This window comes from Electrona antarctica, assembly GCF_951216825.1.
Source record: "Electrona antarctica genome assembly, chromosome: 10".
Lineage (NCBI taxonomy): Eukaryota > Metazoa > Chordata > Actinopteri > Myctophiformes > Myctophidae > Electrona > Electrona antarctica.
Window position 1 is genome coordinate 35,437,884 of NC_136791.1, and position 21,999 is coordinate 35,459,882.

At 46.1% G+C, this 21,999-nt stretch overlaps 1 protein-coding gene across 1 annotated transcript in view; it reads left to right on the top strand.

Moving 5' to 3' along the window:
- Window positions 1-21,999, top strand: part of gfra1a (gdnf family receptor alpha 1a) — a gene marked incomplete at its 3' end in the record, with an annotated part of 133,383 nt that overhangs the window by 104,129 nt on the left and 7,255 nt on the right. Inside the window, exons 4-7 of the mRNA XM_079511912.1 lie at window positions 6,614-6,792; window positions 7,580-7,752; window positions 10,884-10,993; window positions 14,614-14,748. Of these exons, the coding sequence (XP_079368038.1) occupies window positions 6,614-6,792; window positions 7,580-7,752; window positions 10,884-10,993; window positions 14,614-14,748 (597 nt within the window). The remainder of the gene's footprint in view (window positions 1-6,613; window positions 6,793-7,579; window positions 7,753-10,883; window positions 10,994-14,613; window positions 14,749-21,999) is intronic.

The window sequence follows — 21,999 nt, forward strand, 5'->3', positions numbered from 1 at the left end:
CTCTTCTCTTCTCTTCTCTTCTCTTCTCTCCTCTCCTCTCCTCTCCTCTCCTCTCCTCTCCTCTCCTCTCCTCTCCTCTCCTCTCCTCTCCTCTCCTCTCCTCTCCTCTCCTCTCCTCTCCTCTCCTCTCCTCTCCTCTCCTCTCCTCTCCTCTCCTCTCCTCTGATGCTGTGAGGTTGTGCTGTTTCTCTCATGTGACGCCAACAAAATAATTCCTGTGCTGGTTCACGCTTGGACAACCAGTAGCATGGCGGATAACCACTGACCCCATTCATTACTACAGTCAGCGGGAAGAAAAACGGGCATGACGAATGTCTGTTGTTCCTCTCATTGGTGTTCAGTCGGCCATGATTAAGTGCTGTGTTTGAAGAGAGTGATGTGAAACACTTGTAGGACAATGGCCTTAGATTCTGTAGGCTACTGGAGGTTCTTTGTCCACCAGTCGACCTTGAGGCTTAATCAGGAGTTGTAGTAGCCACGGGGTAATCTAAGCGGTGGATATTGCTCTTGTCTGCATGTCTTTATGTATGAAAATTGTCTTGTTCTTTGTGTTATGTCAAATGTGTGTATATGTGTTCTGCATACTTGGCTGCTGGGTCGCAAGACAAATGTCAGTGTGAACTGACAATAAAGTACTATATCATATCAGGTTAGTGTGAAGGACAGTAGAAACAATGAACGGAAGCGTTAGGAGACTGACACTGCATTGAATTGGTCTGGATAATGTGGCTAGATTATAGCCATTACAGGTGGTGTCAGCCTTTTGTACTGAAGAAATATTATCCCACTTTGAACTTTGAAGGAAGATTTTCACTTTTCAAAGCACGTACAGCAGTTCTTCTACAGGAGCAGTCAGTCTCCAATGTTAGTTGCCATGCCACCTGTATCACTTAGACTCTTATTCCCCCCAGCTCGTCTCACTCTCAACATTAATCTAGTTTTTTCCCCAAGTGGAATGATTCAGGGCTGGAGTCAGAGCAGAGATAAGTGGAATGATTCAGGGCTGGAGTCAGAGCAGAGATAAGTGGAATGATTCAGGGCTGGAGTCAGAGCAGAGATAAGTGCACAGAACGGGCACTTCATTCTGATTTCACGCTGTCTGCTATTAACACACTATTAAGCTATTAAGAATGAGTGAAAGTAATTGAAAGTAATTGGTCGAAAGGTCCCCAGAGCTGATTTATCAGCAATAACCAATAACAGAGGTGACTTTATTTATCTTTCTATTATGTTCGTCTTGGATATAGTCGAGTCATGACCAGGCCAGCAGCACTGGAGACCGTCTTGGATATAGTCGAGTCATGACCAGGCCAGCAGCACTGGAGACCACTTAGATGACTCTATACTCTGTTCCAAAGGACAATGCAGGGCAGATGGTAGGGGAGAGAGAGAGAGAGAGAGAGACAGAGAGACAGAGAGACAGAGAGAGGAGGGGAGAGATATGGATGGTGATGGTATGGAGGAGGGCAACTAATGAGCAGAATCCATCCAGCACCCCCATGGATAGAAAGATGAGCGGACCACCAAGAAGAAAACATTGTAAGAAAGAGGAGGCAGGAGGTGTACGGTACAGAGAGGAGGAGAGGAGCATGGGGAGAGGGTAGAAAAATGACAGACAAAACAAAGGAATGAGAGGCAGGGACAGAGGGTAACGGGGGAGACAAAACAAAGGAATGAGAGGCAGGGACAGACGGAGCAGGGGGGAGATGGGTAGAGGAGAGAAAGGTCAAGATTCGACCCTGTGGCGTCCCGTGGTAATTGAAATTAGCTGGGGGGCGGGGGGGTTCGGAGGAAACAGGCGACATGATAATCAATTTGAGCCTGGATCGGAAACACGAGCCGCTGTGGGGGGGTGCGGGCCTCGTCTCTCATACCAGGCCTCCAGATGGCCCCGGCCCCTTCCCTGTGTGGGCCCTGTCAGAGTGGTGTGTGTGTGTGTGTGTGTGTGTGTGTGTGTGTGTGTGTGTGTGTGTGTGTGTGTGTGTGTGTGTGTGTGTGTGTGTGTGTGTGTGTGTGTGTGTGTGTGTGTGTGTGTGTGTGTGTGTGTGTGTGTGTGTGTGTGTGTGTGTGTGTGTGTGTGTGTGTGTGTGTCATAGAGACGGTACCATCTGCCGAGGGAGCACTGGGAGTTCATCAAACGCTCTGGCTAACCAGTGGGGGCACCTTTGTGTGGGGGGGTGGGGTTCCTGTGTCTTTCAACACAAACATAGCATTATATGCACACCTTTGTGCACACAGACAACATACAGTCTCCTCTCAGATGCTGAAACATCAGATCTCAGTTTAACTCTAGTCTAGTCTAGTGGATGTTGCTAATTGGCATCCCCCCCCCCCCCCCCACACACACACACACACACACACACACACAAACATCACATACTGGGCAGGCAATATGTGTTGTCGTCGTCCCCCGCGCACAATCAGAAGCACTCAAAGAGATATACCTGCCAGATGAGTACGCTACAAAGGCTGAAAGGCATGCATTTGCATTCCAATGGGTGATTGAGGGAGGCTCTACAAATGACCAATCAGCTGCCCAATAATAGTTCTCAGGTCTGGTGTTTGTCCTCTCTTTTTTGTCAGTGTATGGATTTTGGCCAGGCAGAAATGGACTTGGACAGGTGGCCGTCTGTCCTCGCCTTATTGTAGATACGCCACTGCAGTCAGACGGGCAGACAGGCAGTCAGACGGGCAGACAGGCAGGCAGGCAGGCAGGCAGGCAGGCAGGCAGGCAGGCAGGCAGGCAGGCCTGTACAGTAGTTGGTCCTCCCCTGCTTGTTTTTATTCTTGCCAGTTGCTACGAGTTGGAATAAAATATGGATATACGTATTATCCCAGGACGTACTTGAAGAAACGTGTCAGATTCATACGCCACATGCTTTTATTGGGTAGGCCCTAAAATTACGATGCCCTCAAACACAGGGAATTTTGTGTAGGCCTATACTTCTGATTCCGGTTTGTGGTTCCTGCCTGATGACTACAAATCAGTGACTACAACATGACGTAAGTTACCATCTGCTCCCGACCGGATCATAAACCCGAAAAGGAATGCTTCCCAGGCTAGGCGTGATGTAGCCTGGTTAACCACGCCCCCTTGAAATCACTTCATTCATTTCTGAAATGTGATTTCAAGGGGGAGTGGTTAACCAGGCTAGGCGTGATGAGTTGTTTCTCCAGAATCCCCTGGAAATAGGATGATGGTTGTGTTTGAATGATGAGCATCGCAGTCCAGCAAAAGTCTAACTCAAAATGGATTCTTTTTTATAATGTATTAAATCAATTAGTACACTTAACTGTTGCACCCCTAATTCCAGCCACACATACCAGTTCACATTATCTGTCCATTGTCTATTGTCTAATATAATATTAGTAAAGTATATATAGTATCGTAAATTGAAGTGGTTTCCTTTGGCCTGTAAAGCCCTTTGATACTGTGATTAAGGGCTACGCTTACCACAGCACAATACAATACAATACAATGTGTGTGTGCGTGCGTGCGTGCGTGCGTGCGTGCGTGCGTGCGTGCGTGCGTGCGTGCGTGCGTGCGTGCGTGCCCAGTATGTCACAGGTTTTTGCTGTAGTAATGTCATAGGATTTAAGCTATAGGGCTGGGGATGCGAATAACACTTTGATGCATGTGCCAAATACAAAACAGTCTGTTAAACATGTCAACTGTCTGAGGGAAGCAGAACCTTTGGTGGTAGGAGGGGGGTGAAAGAGGCAGGATAGGGACGGGCGGGAGGGCGTGCATCGGGGTAGAGGTAGGGACGGGCGGGAGGGCGTGCATCGGGGTAGAGATAGGGACGGGCGGGAGGGCGTGCATCGGGGTAGAGGTAGGGACGGGCGGGAGGGTGTGCATCGGGGTATAGGTAGGGACGGGCGGGAGGGCGTGCATCGGGGTAGAGGTAGGGACGGGCGGGAGGGTGTGCATCGGGGTATAGGTAGGGACGGGCGGGAGGGCGTGCATCGGGGTAGAGGTAGGGACGGGCGGGAGGGTGTGCATCGGGGTAGAGGTAGGGACGGGCGGGAGGGTGTGCATCGGGGTAGAGGTAGGGACGGGCAGGAGGGCGTGCATCGGGGTAGAGGTAGGGACGGGCAGGAGGACGCGCATCGGGGTAGAGGTAGGGACGGGCGGGAGGGCGTGCATCGGGGTAGAGGTAGGGACGGGCGGAGGGCGTGCATCGGGGTAGAGGTAGGGACGGGCAGGAGGGTGTGCATCGGGGTAGAGGTAGGGACGGGCAGGAGGACGCGCATCGGGGTAGAGGTAGGGACGGGCGGGAGGGCGTGCATCGGGGTAGAGGTAGGGACGGACGGGAGGACGCGCATCGGGGTAGAGGTAGGGACGGGCGGGAGGGCGTGCATCGGGGTAGAGGTAGGGACGGGCAGGAGGGCGCGCATCGGGGTATAGGTAGCTAAAACAGAGGAACAGGAAGAGACTTCAAGAGAGCAGCTGTGGGCTAGGGAGGGCAAAACTTTCCCGAGATTCCTTGCGAAGCCCCACGGAAGCATGAGCGTGCGTCACAGAGCGCATGTTCGGGTCTGTAAGTCCCGGAAAAGATGCGCTGTGATTGGCCAGTAATCACTTGAGTGGCAGCGTGAAGTAACGTTCCTTCCACACTTCCGGCGTACTTCCTCTCCCAGTGTAAATTCTTCCGCCCCTCCTTCAACACACATCGCTCCAACGAACTGCAGCAGCCAATGAGGCATCTATTTTTTCAATATCTATGCTAGCGGGGACAGGCTCCTTAATGGAGGGTCAACAACAAGGCTCGGCTCTTCTCCCGTACACTGTAGAATCCTTAGTGTTCGTTTTGAGAGTCTAGACATGGAACCAATTGGACCCTTATGGGTCCATTTAATTTCATTTGCACACACTCTGGGTTAAATCAAACTCTTATTACTCTTATTAACAGCTCTTAACTCTTATTAACAGCTTCTCTGTCACCAATTAACACTTCAACAAACCATCCACATACAGACTCTCTCTCACTCTCTCTCTTTCACCCTCCCTCACCTCTTGTTAACACCGTTAGACGTTGTGACATGACACTCTCAAGTTATTTGGTTACTCCTTCCCTATCCCCAATCGTTCTTTCACTCCTTTGCTCCTTCTTTAGTTAGGCTGGGCTCTTCCCGTTTTAATTGGCACTCGTTTACAGAGGAAAAAAAATGCTGTTTTTGCTCCATTCCCCTTCCAAAAAAAAAGGCAGGGGAAAAAGTGTTGTGGCAATGTGTTAATTAATGGGGGATCCATGAGAACGCTAGCAATTAGTAACAGGCTGACAGATGAGAAAGGCAGTGCACTGGAGACTTTGATGAGTAGGCCTACAACACAGGCTTCACACCAACACACAAACACATGCACAGGGAGGGACACGCACGCACACACGCACGCACGCACGCACGCAGGACGGGACAGGACAGGACAGGACAGGACAGGACAGGACAGGACAGGACAGGACAGGACAGGACAGGACAGGACACACATATAGCAGTGGGTCGAGAGGTAGTGCAGTGGCTTCTGAAATCGTAAGGATCCTCCTGGTTAGATCCCTGGCTCTGCCTTGCTTATTGTGAAAGTGTCCTTCCTTGAGATTTGACATTTTACAGCTAACTAATCCCAATGAGCAGGTTGGTTTCCACCATCGGTGTGTGAATGGGAAGCATGTAAAGCACTTTGGAGAAAAGCACTATATATAAGCAGTCCATTTGATGCTGCTGTCAGTGTGTGAATGTGTGAAACTAATGAACAAAACTGTAAACTACTTTGGATAAAGGTGTTTTGGATAAAATACATAATTTACCATTTTGCACACACAAACACAACACACTCAAACAAACGCACGTATGGACGCACGTCACACACACGCACTGACGTGCACAGAGATGCTAAAATGCAGTTCACAGCTGCAAAACACAGTTCACATGCTATAACAAACAACCTGCTTTCACACACGAGTGCATTGTATGCTTAGTAAAACCTCTCCGTTAATGTATCCTTTTGCAACTTTGAGAGCTTATAAATGTAACCAACTGTACCCATAGGGGTACATTTGGTTACATTAACTCTCATTTAATCCTCAGAGTTAAATGGACACTCAGGATTTTACAGCGTGTACAGGATTGCAGTAGCCTATATCTTCTGCTGTGTGGTTATCTATCAGTGGCGAGGCAGCACTCGTGGCGCGACAGCCTCATTACGCATGCGGCCATCTCTCTTCCTCTGTCTCTCTCTATTTCCATATTGCTGTTATGGAAATGCTGGGTTCTGCCTTGGGAGTTGAATTGCTTTTGTTTTGCGATGCTGAGCTCTGTAGCTTTTTCTCACGCGCATCTCAGCGTCGGAACCTTATCCTGTGTGCACAGCACTTCTCCCTCACGTTCTCCCTCTTATCATTTCTTGCTTTTGGGGCTTTCCTTGCCAGCCTCTCTTGTTTGTACTTGATTGAACTTTAAATAAAGTATACATACCAGACGAGTACACATCGCACATCGTCATCATTACCTGGATGACATCCAGTAAATTGTCTCTTCTCCTTCTCTTCTCCTCCTCTCCTCTCCTCTCCTCTCCTCTCCTCTCCTCTCCTCTCCTCTCCTCTCCTCTCCTCTGCAGGGGAGCCTGCGGTGACCAGGGAGAACAACTGTCTGAATGCAGCCAAGGCCTGTAACCTCAATGACACATGTAAGAAGTACCGCTCAGCCTACATCAGCCCGTGCACCAGCAGAGTGTCCACTGCCGAGGTCTGCAACAAGAGGAAGTGCCACAAGGCACTCCGCCAGTTCTTCGACAAGGCAAGGCAGTAGGGCATTCACTTCTAGTCATTTTTACTAGTTGACTAGTTGCCTAGTTTACTAGTCGACTAGTTGTTTAACTACCTACAGTATTATGTAATACATTTTTTTATAAATGTTTGTACATTTAAAAACTGTGTACATTGGTGACTATAGCTATAATCTACCTGATCTTGAGGCCTACAAAATCGGGGGAAAAAAAACAACTAGTACCAACAAGGTTGACTAGTGGATTTACTAGTAAACTAGTCGATAGTAAACTAGTCGACTACTTGCTTAATGCCCTACAAGGCAGCCATGACACAGGACACCAAAACAACTGACCGTAGTCACGCAGCAGCCACATTGCTTCTACCCCATGTCGGATTGTCGTTCATAGTCTTGAGTAGCCAGAACTATTGGAGATCTGACTTAGACCTACCAATTGTGTGATTAAATCTAAATTCAATGGAATGCATGCGCTAAAGCAGTAGGTTTGTTATCCGCCGCGTTCTCCGCTGTTCTAGCCACTAAATTGAGTTTAGATTTCACCCAGGCATGTTGGTAGACTGATATCTCCGATACGTCTGGCTATGTGAGATTTGTCTCTCGTGGGAATATGGTCAATAACCTCTGCATGTCCCCTTATACTTGACACAGGGTACCTGCATGTAATGTGACATGCAGGTAATGTAAATGTATGGACACGTGATGTAAATGTATGCACTAAAATCATGTAATCTTTACATTATTCCAGGTCCATACAATTGGGTTCAAACTTAAAGTTGTCGTTCATTGTTCCACGCAGGTCCCTCCCAAACATAGCTATGGCATGCTGTACTGCTCTTGTCCGCCCAGTGACCAGTCAGCTTGTTCTGAGCGCCGGCGGCAGACCATCGTTCCAGTTTGCTCCTATGAGGAGAAACAGAAACCCAACTGTCTGGAACTACAGGCCTCCTGCAAGACCAATTACATCTGTAGGTAAGACTATCTCCCTCAAATACATCTGTAAGCAAAACAAACCACATCAATTACATCTGTAGGTAAGACACAAGCTACTGCAGTGGATGTACAGCCTCGGTCCCAAGCTTACTCATCTGCGAAGAGAAAACCCTGGTCACAACCTAAGGCTAAGGCAGAGATGCTATCGGCGGAAGTGTCGGTCCGGAACATCCGTCAGATTTATTTCCCCCGGATACGATATTTTTCCGACCAATCACAACACTTGTTTCATTCATGGAGAATGTAAACTGATTTGTAAAGCAATCAACGTCATTTCCTTGAGCGGTATACTTCCGCCGAAATCCTGCAACTTCCGCCCAAAACAAATGATAGCGTCTACAGCGTAGGTCTTGCCCAGCGTGATGTATACCTAGCATTCTGTTAACTGTGCATGCATGCATACAGTAGGCCTATGTGCATATGTTTCCAAATTTGACTGAGGGACTGCCATTGGATTTTTTTTCGTTTTTTTCATGTCATATGAAAGCAGGGAATCATAGCTTCAAATTGACATTGGTTGTTCAGTTTGACCCACCAGTTTTGGAGATATGGCTAATGTCTTGCAGAAAACAGCAGGTTGAGAAAACAGGCTTGAAAGATTCACTTCTGTGGTCTCTAACATTACACCTAGCTACATGTTTAAGCATTGATTTAAGATGTGGTGTCGATTTCAGCTCTGACACTTAGACATACTAGACATGCTCTAGTTAAAGCTGGAGGTTGCGTGATGGCAGGCTCTCAGGCAAATCTGGTCACATATTATGTCCATGACCCTCTGGAGTCATCCATTTAGTGTACTTCTGGAACTAATGGAGGGATTAGTGGTTCTAAATGAGCTCAGTTTGGTCTGTCCCCATGGCTCTCTCTCTCTCTGTCTCTCTCTCTCTCTCTCTGTGTGTGTGTGTGTGTGTGTGTGTGTGTGTGTGTGTGTGTGTGTGTGTGTGTGTGTGTGTGTGTGTGTGTGTGTGTGCGTGTGCGTGTGTGCGTGCGTGCGTGCGTGTCTCTCTCTCTCTCTCTCTGCGACTCTGCAACGTTGCATTTCCTACACACACCCATCACTCTTCGTCTTCGGTGTTATCTGCATCCATCCAGCACATGTCCGGCAGTAGAACAACAGGTCTCAGTAGCGCGTGGGCCATTTGTCTGTCGGCACGGAGACAGATTAGCAGTGGTGTGTTTCTGCAGACTCCCACGCCATATGTCAGTTGTTGTACTGCCTGGCGTTAACACAACTCTCACCACGCGCTGGTCTGCTCTGCTCAGCAAGATTGGTGAGATTATACACATCACCCTTGCGGGTGTGTTCGTGTGAGCACGCGCGCACGTGTGTGTGCGACTGTGCGTGCGTGCACAGACTTAGTAAAAGGTGGAAGGTCGTTTTCGAGTTCAAAAGTCACCGAGAGTGCTTTTTGTCTGTGCCCTTTGTGTCTGTTTATTTCTGACAGTAAATAAATTATACATTCTCTGAACATGACCAGTCGATCGTTAGAATTCCACACATGAAATCAATCCTCACTGTGATGTGTTATGTGCATCCAGGTCTCACAGTGAGTGTAGCCTACATGTATAATGTGCAGTGGTGGAAAGTATAAGTACCTTTACTTAAGTACTGTACTTAAGTACAATTTTGAGGTATTTGTGCTTTACGAAGTATTTCCAATATCCAATACTTTTACTTCTACTCCACGACATCTCCGAAGCAATATTATTGTACTTTTACTCTTTTACTCACTTTAGTTACTAGTTACTTTGATTATTATTACAATTCAGTTCCTAATACATAGTATTTGATAGTGAGTAAATAGCGGGTACTTTCTACTTTTGGTACTTTAAGTACATTTTGTACTTTTACTAAAATACATTTTGAATTCCAGACTTAACGGAATACTGCAATACATTGCAGTATTGATACTTTTACTTAAGTGAAAATAATTTAGTACTTTTTCCACCACTGGTTATGTGCATCCCAGGTCCCACAGTGAGTGTTTTATGTGCATCCCATTCCCAGGTCTCACAGTGAGTGTTTTATGTGAATCCCATTCCCAGGTCCCACAGTGAGTGTTTTATGTGAATCCCATTCCCAGGTCTCACAGTGAGTGTTTTATGTGAATCCCATTCCCAGGTCCCACAGTGAGTGTTTTATGTGCATCCCATTCCCAGGTCTCACAGTGAGTGTTTTATGTGAATCCCATTCCCAGGTCTCACAGTGAGTGTTTTATGTGAATCCCATTCCCAGGTCTCACAGTGAGTGTTTTATGTGCATCCCATTCCCAGGTCTCACAGTGAGTGTTTTATGTGAATCCCATTCCCAGGTCCCACAGTGAGTGTTTTATGTGCATCCCATTCCCAGGTCTCACAGTGAGTGTTTTATGTGAATCACATTCCCAGGTCCCACAGTGAGTGTTTTATGTGAATCCCATTCCCAGGTCTCACAGTGAGTGTTTTATGTGAATCCCATTCCCAGGTCCCACAGTGAGTGTTTTATGTGCATCCCATTCCCAGGTCTCACAGTGAGTGTTTTATGTGAATCCCATTCCCAGGTCTCACAGTGAGTGTTTTATGTGAATCCCATTCCCAGGTCTCACAGTGAGTGTTTTATGTGAATCCCATTCCCAGGTCTCACAGTGAGTGTTTTATGTGCATCCCATTCCCAGGTCTCACAGTGAGTGTTTTATGTGCATCCCATTCCCAGGTCTCACAGTGAGTGTTTTATGTGAATCCCATTCCCAGGTCCCACAGTGAGTGTTTTATGTGCATCCCATTCCCAGGTCTCACAGTGAGTGTTTTATGTGAATCCCATTCCCAGGTCTCACAGTGAGTGTTTTATGTGAATCCCATTCCCAGGTCTCACAGTGAGTGTTTTATGTGCATCCCATTCCCAGGTCTCACAGTGAGTGTTTTATGTGAATCCCATTCCCAGGTCCCACAGTGAGTGTTTTATGTGCATCCCATTCCCAGGTCTCACAGTGAGTGTTTTATGTGAATCACATTCCCAGGTCCCACAGTGAGTGTTTTATGTGAATCCCATTCCCAGGTCTCACAGTGAGTGTTTTATGTGAATCCCATTCCCAGGTCTCACAGTGAGTGTTTTATGTGCATCCCATTCCCAGGTCTCGTCTGGCTGACTTCTTCGCCAACTGCCAGCCAGAGCCTCGCTCACCGTCAGGCTGTCTGAAGGAGAACTATGCAGACTGTCTGCTGGCCTACTCTGGTCTCATTGGTGAGTATATACCAGCAGCGCAGAGGCCGCTCCCACTCTGACTGCTATAGCCCTGTGACTGTAGAGCCCAGCCGACCAAACGGATGAGATTTGGAAAAAACATAGATGTGAAAACATTTTCTATTTGAGAACTTGAGCAAAGAATAAACAAGAATAACTTTTGGACGGATAAACACATCGACTGAACTTTATTATCCCATTTTGGGCGGGAATCCCTTTTGGTGTTAGCATTATGTTATGCTTTAGCTATTGAAAAATAGCAGATCTACAAGCTCATAGCGCGCCACCGAGTGGCGCACTACGAGCTTGTAGGTCTGCTATTCTTTTTAAATCGAAGAACGACATAGAAACATAGCTTTTTCAGAAAACTGTCAGGATGTAGAAGACATTTTTAGAATCTGATCTCAGGTCAAAATGGGTTAAATGCAAACACCCTATTCAAAAACCTTCAAAAATAGCCAGTCTGCGGTACATGCTCACAACGTGCAGCGTTGCGACATGTTGTGAATTTCTGAACATTTACGCGTCACCCAAAATAGGGACACCGTGTATTTGATTGATAGATTGCATGTTTTGAATATTAAATAATGTATTAGTAAGAAATGTAAACAGCAAGTTTAGAGCAAGAAACATTACAGTACAGTAAGACATTGAGGCTAAAGGGATAACACAAAAACATCCTGGGGACTTGTTTCCATTGTGGTCCTATGTATTCCATTCATCAACATAGCATAACAAATTAACACAATAATTCATGTCATGGACAAATACGTAATAATTATGTACAAAAGGAGAACAAGTTGAAATGCTGAAAGTGGTTGCATGCCGATGTCATCACAAAAGACAGATACTGTATACAGTATAGGTCAGACTCTACCGGAGACATACCAGCTGTTGAAAGTCAGCCAAAATGCCCCAGAACAAAGGAAATAAATCCCCCACACTGTTGAGAAACAACAAGTAACCTGCTCTGTGTCAAAGTTATCATCTAAGCTTTTTTTGTTTGTTTGTTTGTTTTTTGACATCCTTCATAAAACCTCTTATCGTTTGAGAACAGTGGTGTGTGATTTTATTATAGGGTTTTTATGCTGTTTGTTTCCAACCAGTGTTTCAGGGGGCAAAAGTACACCACAAGTCATTAGCATAATGGTCACAGAATAAGGACATCTCAGGGACCCCTGAGATGTCTGATGCATTGGGTCGTGGGACAATCTCAGGGACCCCTGAGATGTCTGATGCATTGGGTCGTGGGACAATCTCAGGGACCCCTGAGATGTCTGATGCATTGGGTCGTGGGACAATCTCAGGGACCCCTGAGATATCTGATGCATTGGGTCGTGGGACAATCCCAGGGACCCCTGAGATATCTGATGCATTGGGTCGTGGGACAATCTCAGGGACCCCTGAGATGTCTGATGCATTGGGTCGTGGGACAATCTCAGGGACCCCTGAGATATCTGATGCATTGGGTCGTGGGACAATCTCAGGGACCCCTGAGATGTCTGATGCATTGGGTCGTGGGACAATCTCAGGGACCCCTGAGATGTCTGATGCATTGGGTCGTGGGACAATCTCAGGGACCCCTGAGATGTCTGATGCATTGGGTCGTGGGACAATCTCAGGGACCCCTGAGATATCTGATGCATTGGGTCGTGGGACAATCTCAGGGACCCCTGAGATGTCTGATGCATTGGGTCGTGGGACAATCTCAGGGACCCCTGAGATATCTGATGCATTGGGTCGTGGGACAATCTCAGGGACCCCTGAGATATCTGATGCATTGGGTCGTGGGACAATCTCAGGGACCCCTGAGATGTCTGATGCATTGGGTCGTGGGACAATCTCAGGGACCCCTGAGATATCTGATGCATTGGGTCGTGGGACAATCTCAGGGACCCCTGAGATATCTGATGCATTGGGTCGTGGGACAATCTCAGGGACCCCTGAGATATCTGATGCATTGGGTCGTGGGACAATCTCAGGGACCCCTGAGATATCTGATGCATTGGGTCGTGGGACAATTTCAGGGACCCCTGAGATATCTGATATATTGGGTCGTGGGACAATCTCAGGGACCCCTGAGATATCTGATGCAGTGGGTCGTGGGACAATTTTGGGTCCCAACTTAAGCCAAAACCAATTGAGTCTTGAAGCCCTTTACTATAAAAACATTATATATTCTTTGTCATCTGAGCTATATCTCCAAAGTTATGGAGAAAAAGTTAGACGTCTTGCCTCTTTTCTCCTCTGAGTGATGTCAGCGGAGGACAGTGTATCGGTGCCAAATTTTAATTAAAGCTTGGTGAAAACTGACGATATAAAAATTCCATAGCCCGTAGTCTCTGAGAGGGATACTACAGGGGCATACAAAAAAAACGTATTTTCATTGTTAATAATTTGATTAATAGACCTACGCTTACTAGAATACACAGAGCTTTTTAGGAATTCAAATGAAAACAGCCGCGCACTACAGCCAAATACTCAGTGTCACAGTTCCCTGGGCAGTCCGCGAATAAAGGTCCTGCTAAACAGCAATACAATAGAACTCTTAGGCAACATGAGAGATGGGGGGGAAATGATGGAGAGAGGCAGAGGGACAGAGCACTGTCAGCAGGGGAGGACAAGACAATAGCGAGCTAAAGAGATAAAGAAAATGGGAGAAACTGGGTGGAAGACATTCTTCTCTTTCATCATCTTGTTCTTCTCCTCTGCTGTGCATTTTGTTGCACCGGGGGACACCCCCTGAGTCTATTTATCATTAACACGCCCCCTGCATTACTGTACACGCATGCACATGTGAACACAGTCACGCACGCACGCATGCACGCACGCACGCACGCACGCACGCACGCACGCACGCACGCACGCACGCACGCACGCACGCACGCTGTATGTGGATACGTATACGTACAGACACATATATACACCTACTGTAGGTGGGTGCACAAATCTACACACAAACACACATGCACTTGAATAGACACACAGACACAGACACACACACACACACACACACACACACACACACACACACACACACACACAGTAAGCCGAGAAATGCCAATTCATTGTGCTGCTGCAAAACAAAAAGGACTCCGTTTTGGAGCGAGGCCAACGCAGGGGAACAATCCATTGGGGGAGGCAGAAATCACTGACTGAAGCTATTTACTTTCCCTTGCACGGAGAAAGCTCCACCAGCTCCATTCTGCATTCCTGCACAAACTTTACCACGTTGCTCCACTTGCTGCATGGAGAGGAGGACGATGGAGAAAGAACTAAGCGTCCGCAGCGGTTTTACGTCACACTTGACGATGACGTGATATATTCCTCCTCAACAGTGTGGTCGTACGACGGTGTCGCACGCCCAAATCTACAAGCTCATGGCGCACTGTGAGCTTGTACAGTATAAATTTAACTTAACAAAGCTGATTTACTAGACTGTAAGAGAACAGTGCACATCATTCTGTCATATGCTGTATGCACTGCTGAACATTGTACAATATTTATATTTATAAAAAACATTGGAGAAACTCAACTGTCTCACAGTGAAGAACACTTCTAACTTGTACTATAGATGGATGGATGACATTGTCTTCCCTCATCCTCTCCTCTCTTTGCAGGGACGGTGATGACTCCTAACTACCTGCGCTCTCCAAAGATCAGCGTGTCTCCATACTGTGACTGCAGCAGTACCGGCAACAACAAGGATGAATGTGACAAGTTCACTGAATTCTTCACTGACAACACCTGCCTCCGTGAGTCACACACATGCTCGCACAGTGCCCCAAGCGTGCACACACACACACACACACACACACACACACACACACACACACATGCTCGCACAGTGCCCCAAGCGTGCCCAAGCACACGCGCACAAGCGCGCACACACACACACACACAAACACACACACACACACACATGCTCGCACAGTGCCCCAAGCGTGCGCGCTTGGGCACGCACACACACACACACACACACACACACACACACACACACACACACACACACACACACACACACACACACACACTCACACACTCACACACCTTTTATTCTGTTTGGTCCCCTTTTCTTCTCTGGCCTATTCTGCGGTGTGTTCTGTTGTGTTCTCTAAACTGGACCCTCGTCTGGTTCTGACAGACTGGTAGTGTGTGCAGGCTGGGTGGTGTGTGATAATCCGGTTGAAGTATTCCTTTGGTACGGCGACTGCGGTGGCGACAAAGTCACTCATAAGTGACTCATAAGATATGAGACAAAGGGCCCTATTAAGCAAGACGAAAAACCCATGCGGTAATACAGATTTCGCCCTCGCTCTGCGCCTTTTCGTATTATGGAAGCCGTGGTGAGCGCTCACTCATATGGAATACCACGTTCCTGCATAATTTAGCATTGGGGGAGTGTCCATATGTTAATTATTTTCGCTTTGCGCTAATTGCTATTAAGCCCCTTGACCTAAAAACACTCATACCGATACCGCCTGGGTCTGACCACGTCTTAAAAGCAAAAAGCACTGTTTGATTTTACACTTGAGCGGCTCTGGAGTGCTGCTGGAGTGTTGCCATGTCTGTTTGCTTTTTATTATAAGCGGCTTCTTTTTCTGCAAAGTTGCTTGTAAATATTGGTAGTTGTGGTTGCTTTTCTTGTTTCTAAAGTGCTTATTTGGGCTTTTCTCCTAATGTTGTTTAAACCAGTGATCCTCACACAGCGACATTCCCATGTCAAGGACCCCCAGATGAATGCATTTGCCCAACTAAGCCAGTGACCCCCATGACAGATTTGTGTTTTTAAATGTTTCAATAACATCTTTCAAAAATATTATTGTCACTTTTTTCAAAGATTACTTTTGAAAATAGCAGATCTACCAGCTCACAATGCATCACATTAATTCATTAAAACTATGAACTCTGACTGCAGGGGGATATATATTTATAATGATCATTATAACAATGTGCAAGAAAATATGTAAAAAGAAGGAAGAACTTTATTCATTATTTATTTGTGGACAATCAAAATATGCTGGAAATTTTAATGTGGTGTCATTAAAATGAATCTTGATATGGCAGACTCACTATCTAGAAAATAAAAACATGGCACTTCATTTAAAATAGGTTGTAGACCCCTGTTATATGCGATTCTTTAGGGAGTATGTTTATAGACCTATTTACTTGTTTCTATGAGACATGGCAACAGCAGGAGACGAGCTTTCTGGCTCAAACGTTCAAACGTTGAGATTGTTAAGGGTCATATATCGCTCATTTCTCAACCTTTAAAAAAAATTAAAACATCTCCATAATCACTGGGAAGTTAGCTTTCATATGCTGTATCACACCCGACTCAATTCTTCTTCAATAAAATGCTACGAGCGAAGACCATAACATTGGGGCCGCAGCAATACGCATGGCGCACGTATGGCATTTCAACTCATTCCTTCGTCGTGACTCGAATGAAATAAAATAAAATAAACGTTATTTTACTGGTGTTTTTCAATAGAAACAAATAAAGAGCGTGTGTGCAACAGTCAGTGCATATACGTGCATGCACTATAGGCTATATTTCCTCCTTGTCGGGATGGTGAGCTGAGCTCTTCACAGCCCGTTTGTCTTTCATATTATTCTTATAATATTTGATATTATAAACACTCATGGTTCTCTCATTTCTCAACCGTTTTTTAAAATGTAAAAATCCCCATATTCCTTAGGAATCTTGCTTTCATTCGCTGTATGGTACATGGTTCTATTTTTATCGAATTAAACAATATCAAACGAACTTGTATGTTCGGGGGTTAGACGATTCTGGGAACATTACGCATGGATTGCCAATTTGCCAGCCAATGCTGCGTATCTACTCGCAGTTCCATTCCGATCTGAAAGGTATAGGTAGGTGCATGCCATTTCAAAGTCTTAGTTATTCATTTATGAATCAAATCAACTAGAATAAAGATTTTTACAGCTGTTTTTCATGCTTACAACAGAAACAAATTAAGTGATGATGTGCGTATATCTCCCTCCCTTAGCATATGGCTGCGCCGCTGTAATGACTTTCCAATGAAAACTGCAAGTTACTTAACAAAATAGAGACATAGGCCTACAAGCTATGCACATCATGGCTGTGACAGCTTGTGGATCTGTTCTTTTGAGGCATAAAGGTGACAGCATGCAGTGCAATATGAATAATTAACCCAAATGTGACAAAGTCATGTCATGTCTATGGTGCCAGTCTGCAGAAAATTTCCAGAAATGTAATACCACTTGCCGAAAAGGGCGCATTCCATGAGGACATCAGCTGGTGTCGTAAAGAGAATAGTACGGACATGTTCATTGGGTAAGCCTCAAAACTCCCTGAAACACTCCCATGACTAATTCAAGGCCGTTTTGCTCACACCATGGGGTGTCGAAAGCGCTTCTCACCTGGCCCATAATTGTAATATGACATTGCACCCGCCCCCACGTCTTAAAAACTGTAAAATTATATGTAATTAGATTCCACTTGCTTAATAGGGCCCAAAGTATCGTGACTAATGCAGCAGGGCTGACCTTGCTGGCGCTAGCCTATCTATAAAGTATGCTACAGTACAGGCAGTACACAATCAAATATACACTGTGTCTCAAGCTCAAGTACACAGACTCAGATGTACATGGGCAACTCATGATATAACATGTTCTATTCTATTCTACACTTCATTCCATTTCATTTAATGTAGAGGACAAATGCCAGGTATGTGAAAAGGTACTTGGCAAATACCACAAGAACTCCTCTCCTCTCCTCTCCTCTCCTCTCCTCTCCTCTCCTCTCCTCTCCTCTCCTCTCCTCTCCTCTCCTCTCCTCTCCTCTCCTCTTCTGCTGTCTTTTCTCCGTTCCTCTACTCCAGTTGTTTGATGCTGGTTTCTGTAGACCGACAGACATCCAATAACAAAGATAGACTATTTACATAATGTGCAATTGCGCACCCCATATAGTAAATACAAATGAAATGCTCATCATCATTTTGCAAAGCGTGTGAAGGGGAGCTCCTATTATGTGGTGGTCATAATGCGTGCGCACCCGTGTGTGCGTGCATGCGTGCGTGTGTCTCAAGGAAATAAAGAATAATTGTTTACCGTCCTGGGAGGGGGTGTCAGAGAATCAATGGAACCGTGTCTTAATGTGTCTGAAAACCCCTAAACAATTAGTTGTATCCTCTCCTCTCCTCTCCTCTCCTCTCCTCTCCTCTCTACAGTACAGTATTTTTTGTATTTGTAATACTAATAAGGCTGCGTGCGTGCGTGCGTGCGTGCGTGCGTGCGTGCGTGCGTGCGTGCGTGCGTGCGTGCGTGCGTGCGTGCGTGCGTGCGTGCGTGCGTGCGTGCGTGTGTGTGTGTGTGTGTGTGAAGATCTGCATGCATGCACATGGACACAGTTATACACTTAAACATTACAGTATGCAGGCTGAAAGACTACACACAATACAGGCGTGTTGTCAAACAATCATGTCTGCATGGGTGTGTGCATGTGTTTTAACTGTGTCAACATGTGCATGTCTTAGCGTCCCATGCATGTGAATGGGTTCTGCATGTCTGAGTGCATGTTTTAATGTATGTGTGCGTACGTGCGTGCATACAGTATGTTTGTGTTTAATCTGCGTACATGTGTGTTTATGTGTGTGCGTGTGTTGGATCATCATGTGGGTTAAGCTGTACTGTCTGTACTGCCTCTCTCTCCATCCATTACTCGCTTTACCTTCTCTCTGGGGACCCCAGCGGAGGAATAACACTCCACTATATGACAAGCTTCTCTCTCTCTCTCTCTCTCTCTCTCTCTCTCTCTCTCTCTCTCTCTCTCTCTCTCCCCCCCCCCCCCCCCCCCCCTTGTTCCTCCTATTCTCGTACACTTCCAGTAGTCTCGCGTGGCCAGACTGTTTTTTCAAATGCTTCCGTCATACAGTCTGGAGCATGGAAGCTCTGCTCATGAGTAAGCGATAAAGCGAAGGGAAGCCTCTCATCCAGTTCCGTTTCGTCTTTACAGTCGCACAAATTTATCCTAATATAAATCAAAATCATCTAAGCATATATAGCTTGCTGCTTAGCAGAAATAGAAAAAATATATATATTTTCTTGAACGGAAATGCCAGCTTCCTTACTCGGATTTTAGGAGGTGTAGTTCCAGATTCTATATAGCATTCGGAGATTGTGGAATAGTTGTAATATACAATTTAATATAGGTATGATTTTGCCCACTCAATTCATAATTAACTTTCCAATTTTGGGGCTCTGGCTCATGGACTAAGGACCAGGCCAGTTCAACCCTGGTGGAAAAGGGGCCAGGGACAGACTAGAGACATGCACTTTTCTGCCGTAGCACTTTTCCTATACACGTTTGTTGAATTTGGCTGTGCCAAGAGGACGCATAGAACACATTTAGGCCTGAGGCCGATTCTACACATGTCTTCTAAATCCTAACAGTTTTCTGAAAAACGTAATGTTGCTATTCAGTGGTTCTCAAAAATGTTCATGTCATGGACCCGCTGAAAATTATATGTATTTGACCCCCATCTCAAAATATGTTATTCCAGGGACCCTCAGAAGCAAAGATGTTAGCTTAAAACTGCTTTAAAAAAACTTTAAAAGAATGTACAGTATATATTCAAATATTTGCACAAATTCACGATAAAAAAGAAAAGAAAAGGAAAAAGGAAAAAGATATAGCTCATGCAGCACGAAGTGACATACTATGAGCTTGTATGTCTGCTATTTCTGAAAAATCTGAATAGCCACTTTGGATATTTTTCCAAAGTACAGTATAAACTGACACATTTCCCGGATTTCATTAGTTAAAACGTCTCATTACACAGTGAAATCCTGAGTGTTCACTTAACGCTTGAGAGTGTAAAAAATCACACCCGTGTGAAGTGAGTGGTGCAACTCCGTGTGGGGGTTCCAGACCCACAGGAACACACCCAGGGTGCCGGCCCGGTTCCGTCGAGCCGCCCCGTGTCCGAAACGGTATAGAAATGACAGAGTTACCATGTGGGGGTCCCCAGGGGTGGGGGGGAGTTCCAGACCCCCAGGAACGCGCCGAGGGGGCCGGGTCGGTTCCGGCATGCCGCCCCGCGTCCGAAACGGTTGAGAAATGAAAGAGTTACCGTGTGGCGATCCCTCTACTGTACCCTCTACTGTACAGTACTGTACTGTACTGGCAAACCCGAAAGCATCATATATACAGTTAATATGTGCGTGTGTGTTTGTGTGTGCGTTAGGTTGCGCACAGGTGGTGAAAAACAACCATGCTGTTTTCGTGCTCCTACCCAGCCAGCCATAACCTGACTCCGCCAGATGGGGCAGCAGAGAGTACACTGGGTTCCCCCCTCCTGCTCCCATCTGGGAACTCTCAGGCAGACTTGATGCCCGGCCGCAGCACTGTGTATGCCTTGACCCCGCCTCTAGCTGCCGCTGATTGGCCAGGCCGTTTTGTGGCCGGAGCATCAAGTCTGCCTGAGAGTTCCCAGATGGGAGCAGGAGGGGGGAACCCAGTGTACTCTCTGCTGCCCCATCTGGCGGAGTCAGGTTAAGCCAGCCAGCCAGCTATACCCACACACATAGCTCCGTAAGGGAAATGGACCTTTAAGGGTCTAAAGGATTTTGCTCTTTATCTGCTGGGAGTCAACTGATCCAAGCGCCAACATTCATAATGGACTGCACAGTAAATGTCACACACAGCAATATGATGGTATCATGTTTGTTCAAACACACCACACTGTTTGATTCTCTACAAGGGCAAGAGAACGCTGTTGTCATTAATACTTTGTGGCTGATCCTGCATGTGTGTACGTACAGTATATGACGGTGTATGTGTGCACGTGTGTGCGCGTGTGAAAGAATCAGCAGTGTTATTGACTTTGTTTCCATGACATTCCGTGTCTGTACCACAGGTGACGTACTGTATGTACTATAGTGATGTATTAGTGGTGCCTGCCAGGAACTAAAATGGCTAATGTCTCAGGCTATGCCCTTTTGACTAGATTGCTTTATGCTCTAATACTTTCATGAATTGAACAGTCTGGGTTTCTTTTTCTTTTACAAATACTGCCAGAAGTTTGTGTTGACGGAGGTTGCATTCAAGTTTCATTTCAGTGGAAACTGGCATTTAGCATTCTCTTTGAAATCAGATGGGAGAAATATAGTAGCTACGAAATAGCACTAGCTGTACACATACAGTGGTTAGAGTGTCCGCCCTGGGAGGTCGGGGTTCGATCTCCGGCCGGGTCATATACCAAAGACTCTGAAAATGGGACCCAGTGCCTCCCTGCTTGGCACTCAGCATCCAGGGTTGGATTGGGGGTAAGTCCCTGGTAGCGTCACATCCAGGGGGTGTACTTGTACATCACGCTACAGAAACAGGAGATAGGCTCCTGCCCTATGGGCCTCATGGCTCGGCAAGGCTTACTTACTTTACACACTATTTCTGTACTAATTATGGTGTGCATTAGGGATGGGAATCAGCAGGGACCACCCAATATGATGTTATACAGATACTTAGGAGGACTGTTAGAACTTAGAAGTTCATGCAACGGCTGGATGTATCTGAAAACAGTATAATTGTGGCCCTCACATGCCACAATATGAGCTGTTCTCGCTGTACATCCAGACTAAGGGTACTACACTGGTTAAAATCCTTGTATGTTCTGCCTGTGGGTCAAGTTATGTACTATTTATTTTACATATTTGAATGATCTCATATTGCCTGTCGTGTTTCTTTTATGTTGTTGTACCGTGCTTATGGACCTGAGTCTAAAGTTTGAATTGCATTGAAATTAGGGTGCCTTTTAAGGTCCTAGTGTGGTGTCACAGGCTTATTATGTGTACAAATATAACCAAATGGACCCTTGGTTACATTTTGTACAAGTCACTCTTAAATTTTCACTCAGGATGTGTGAGAGAGGGTCACATCAGAAAGATCAAAGATTTGGTCTGGAGCTTGTGAACAGGCCATTATTGGAAATTGATGTTAATAACCTACAGTCCTTAGG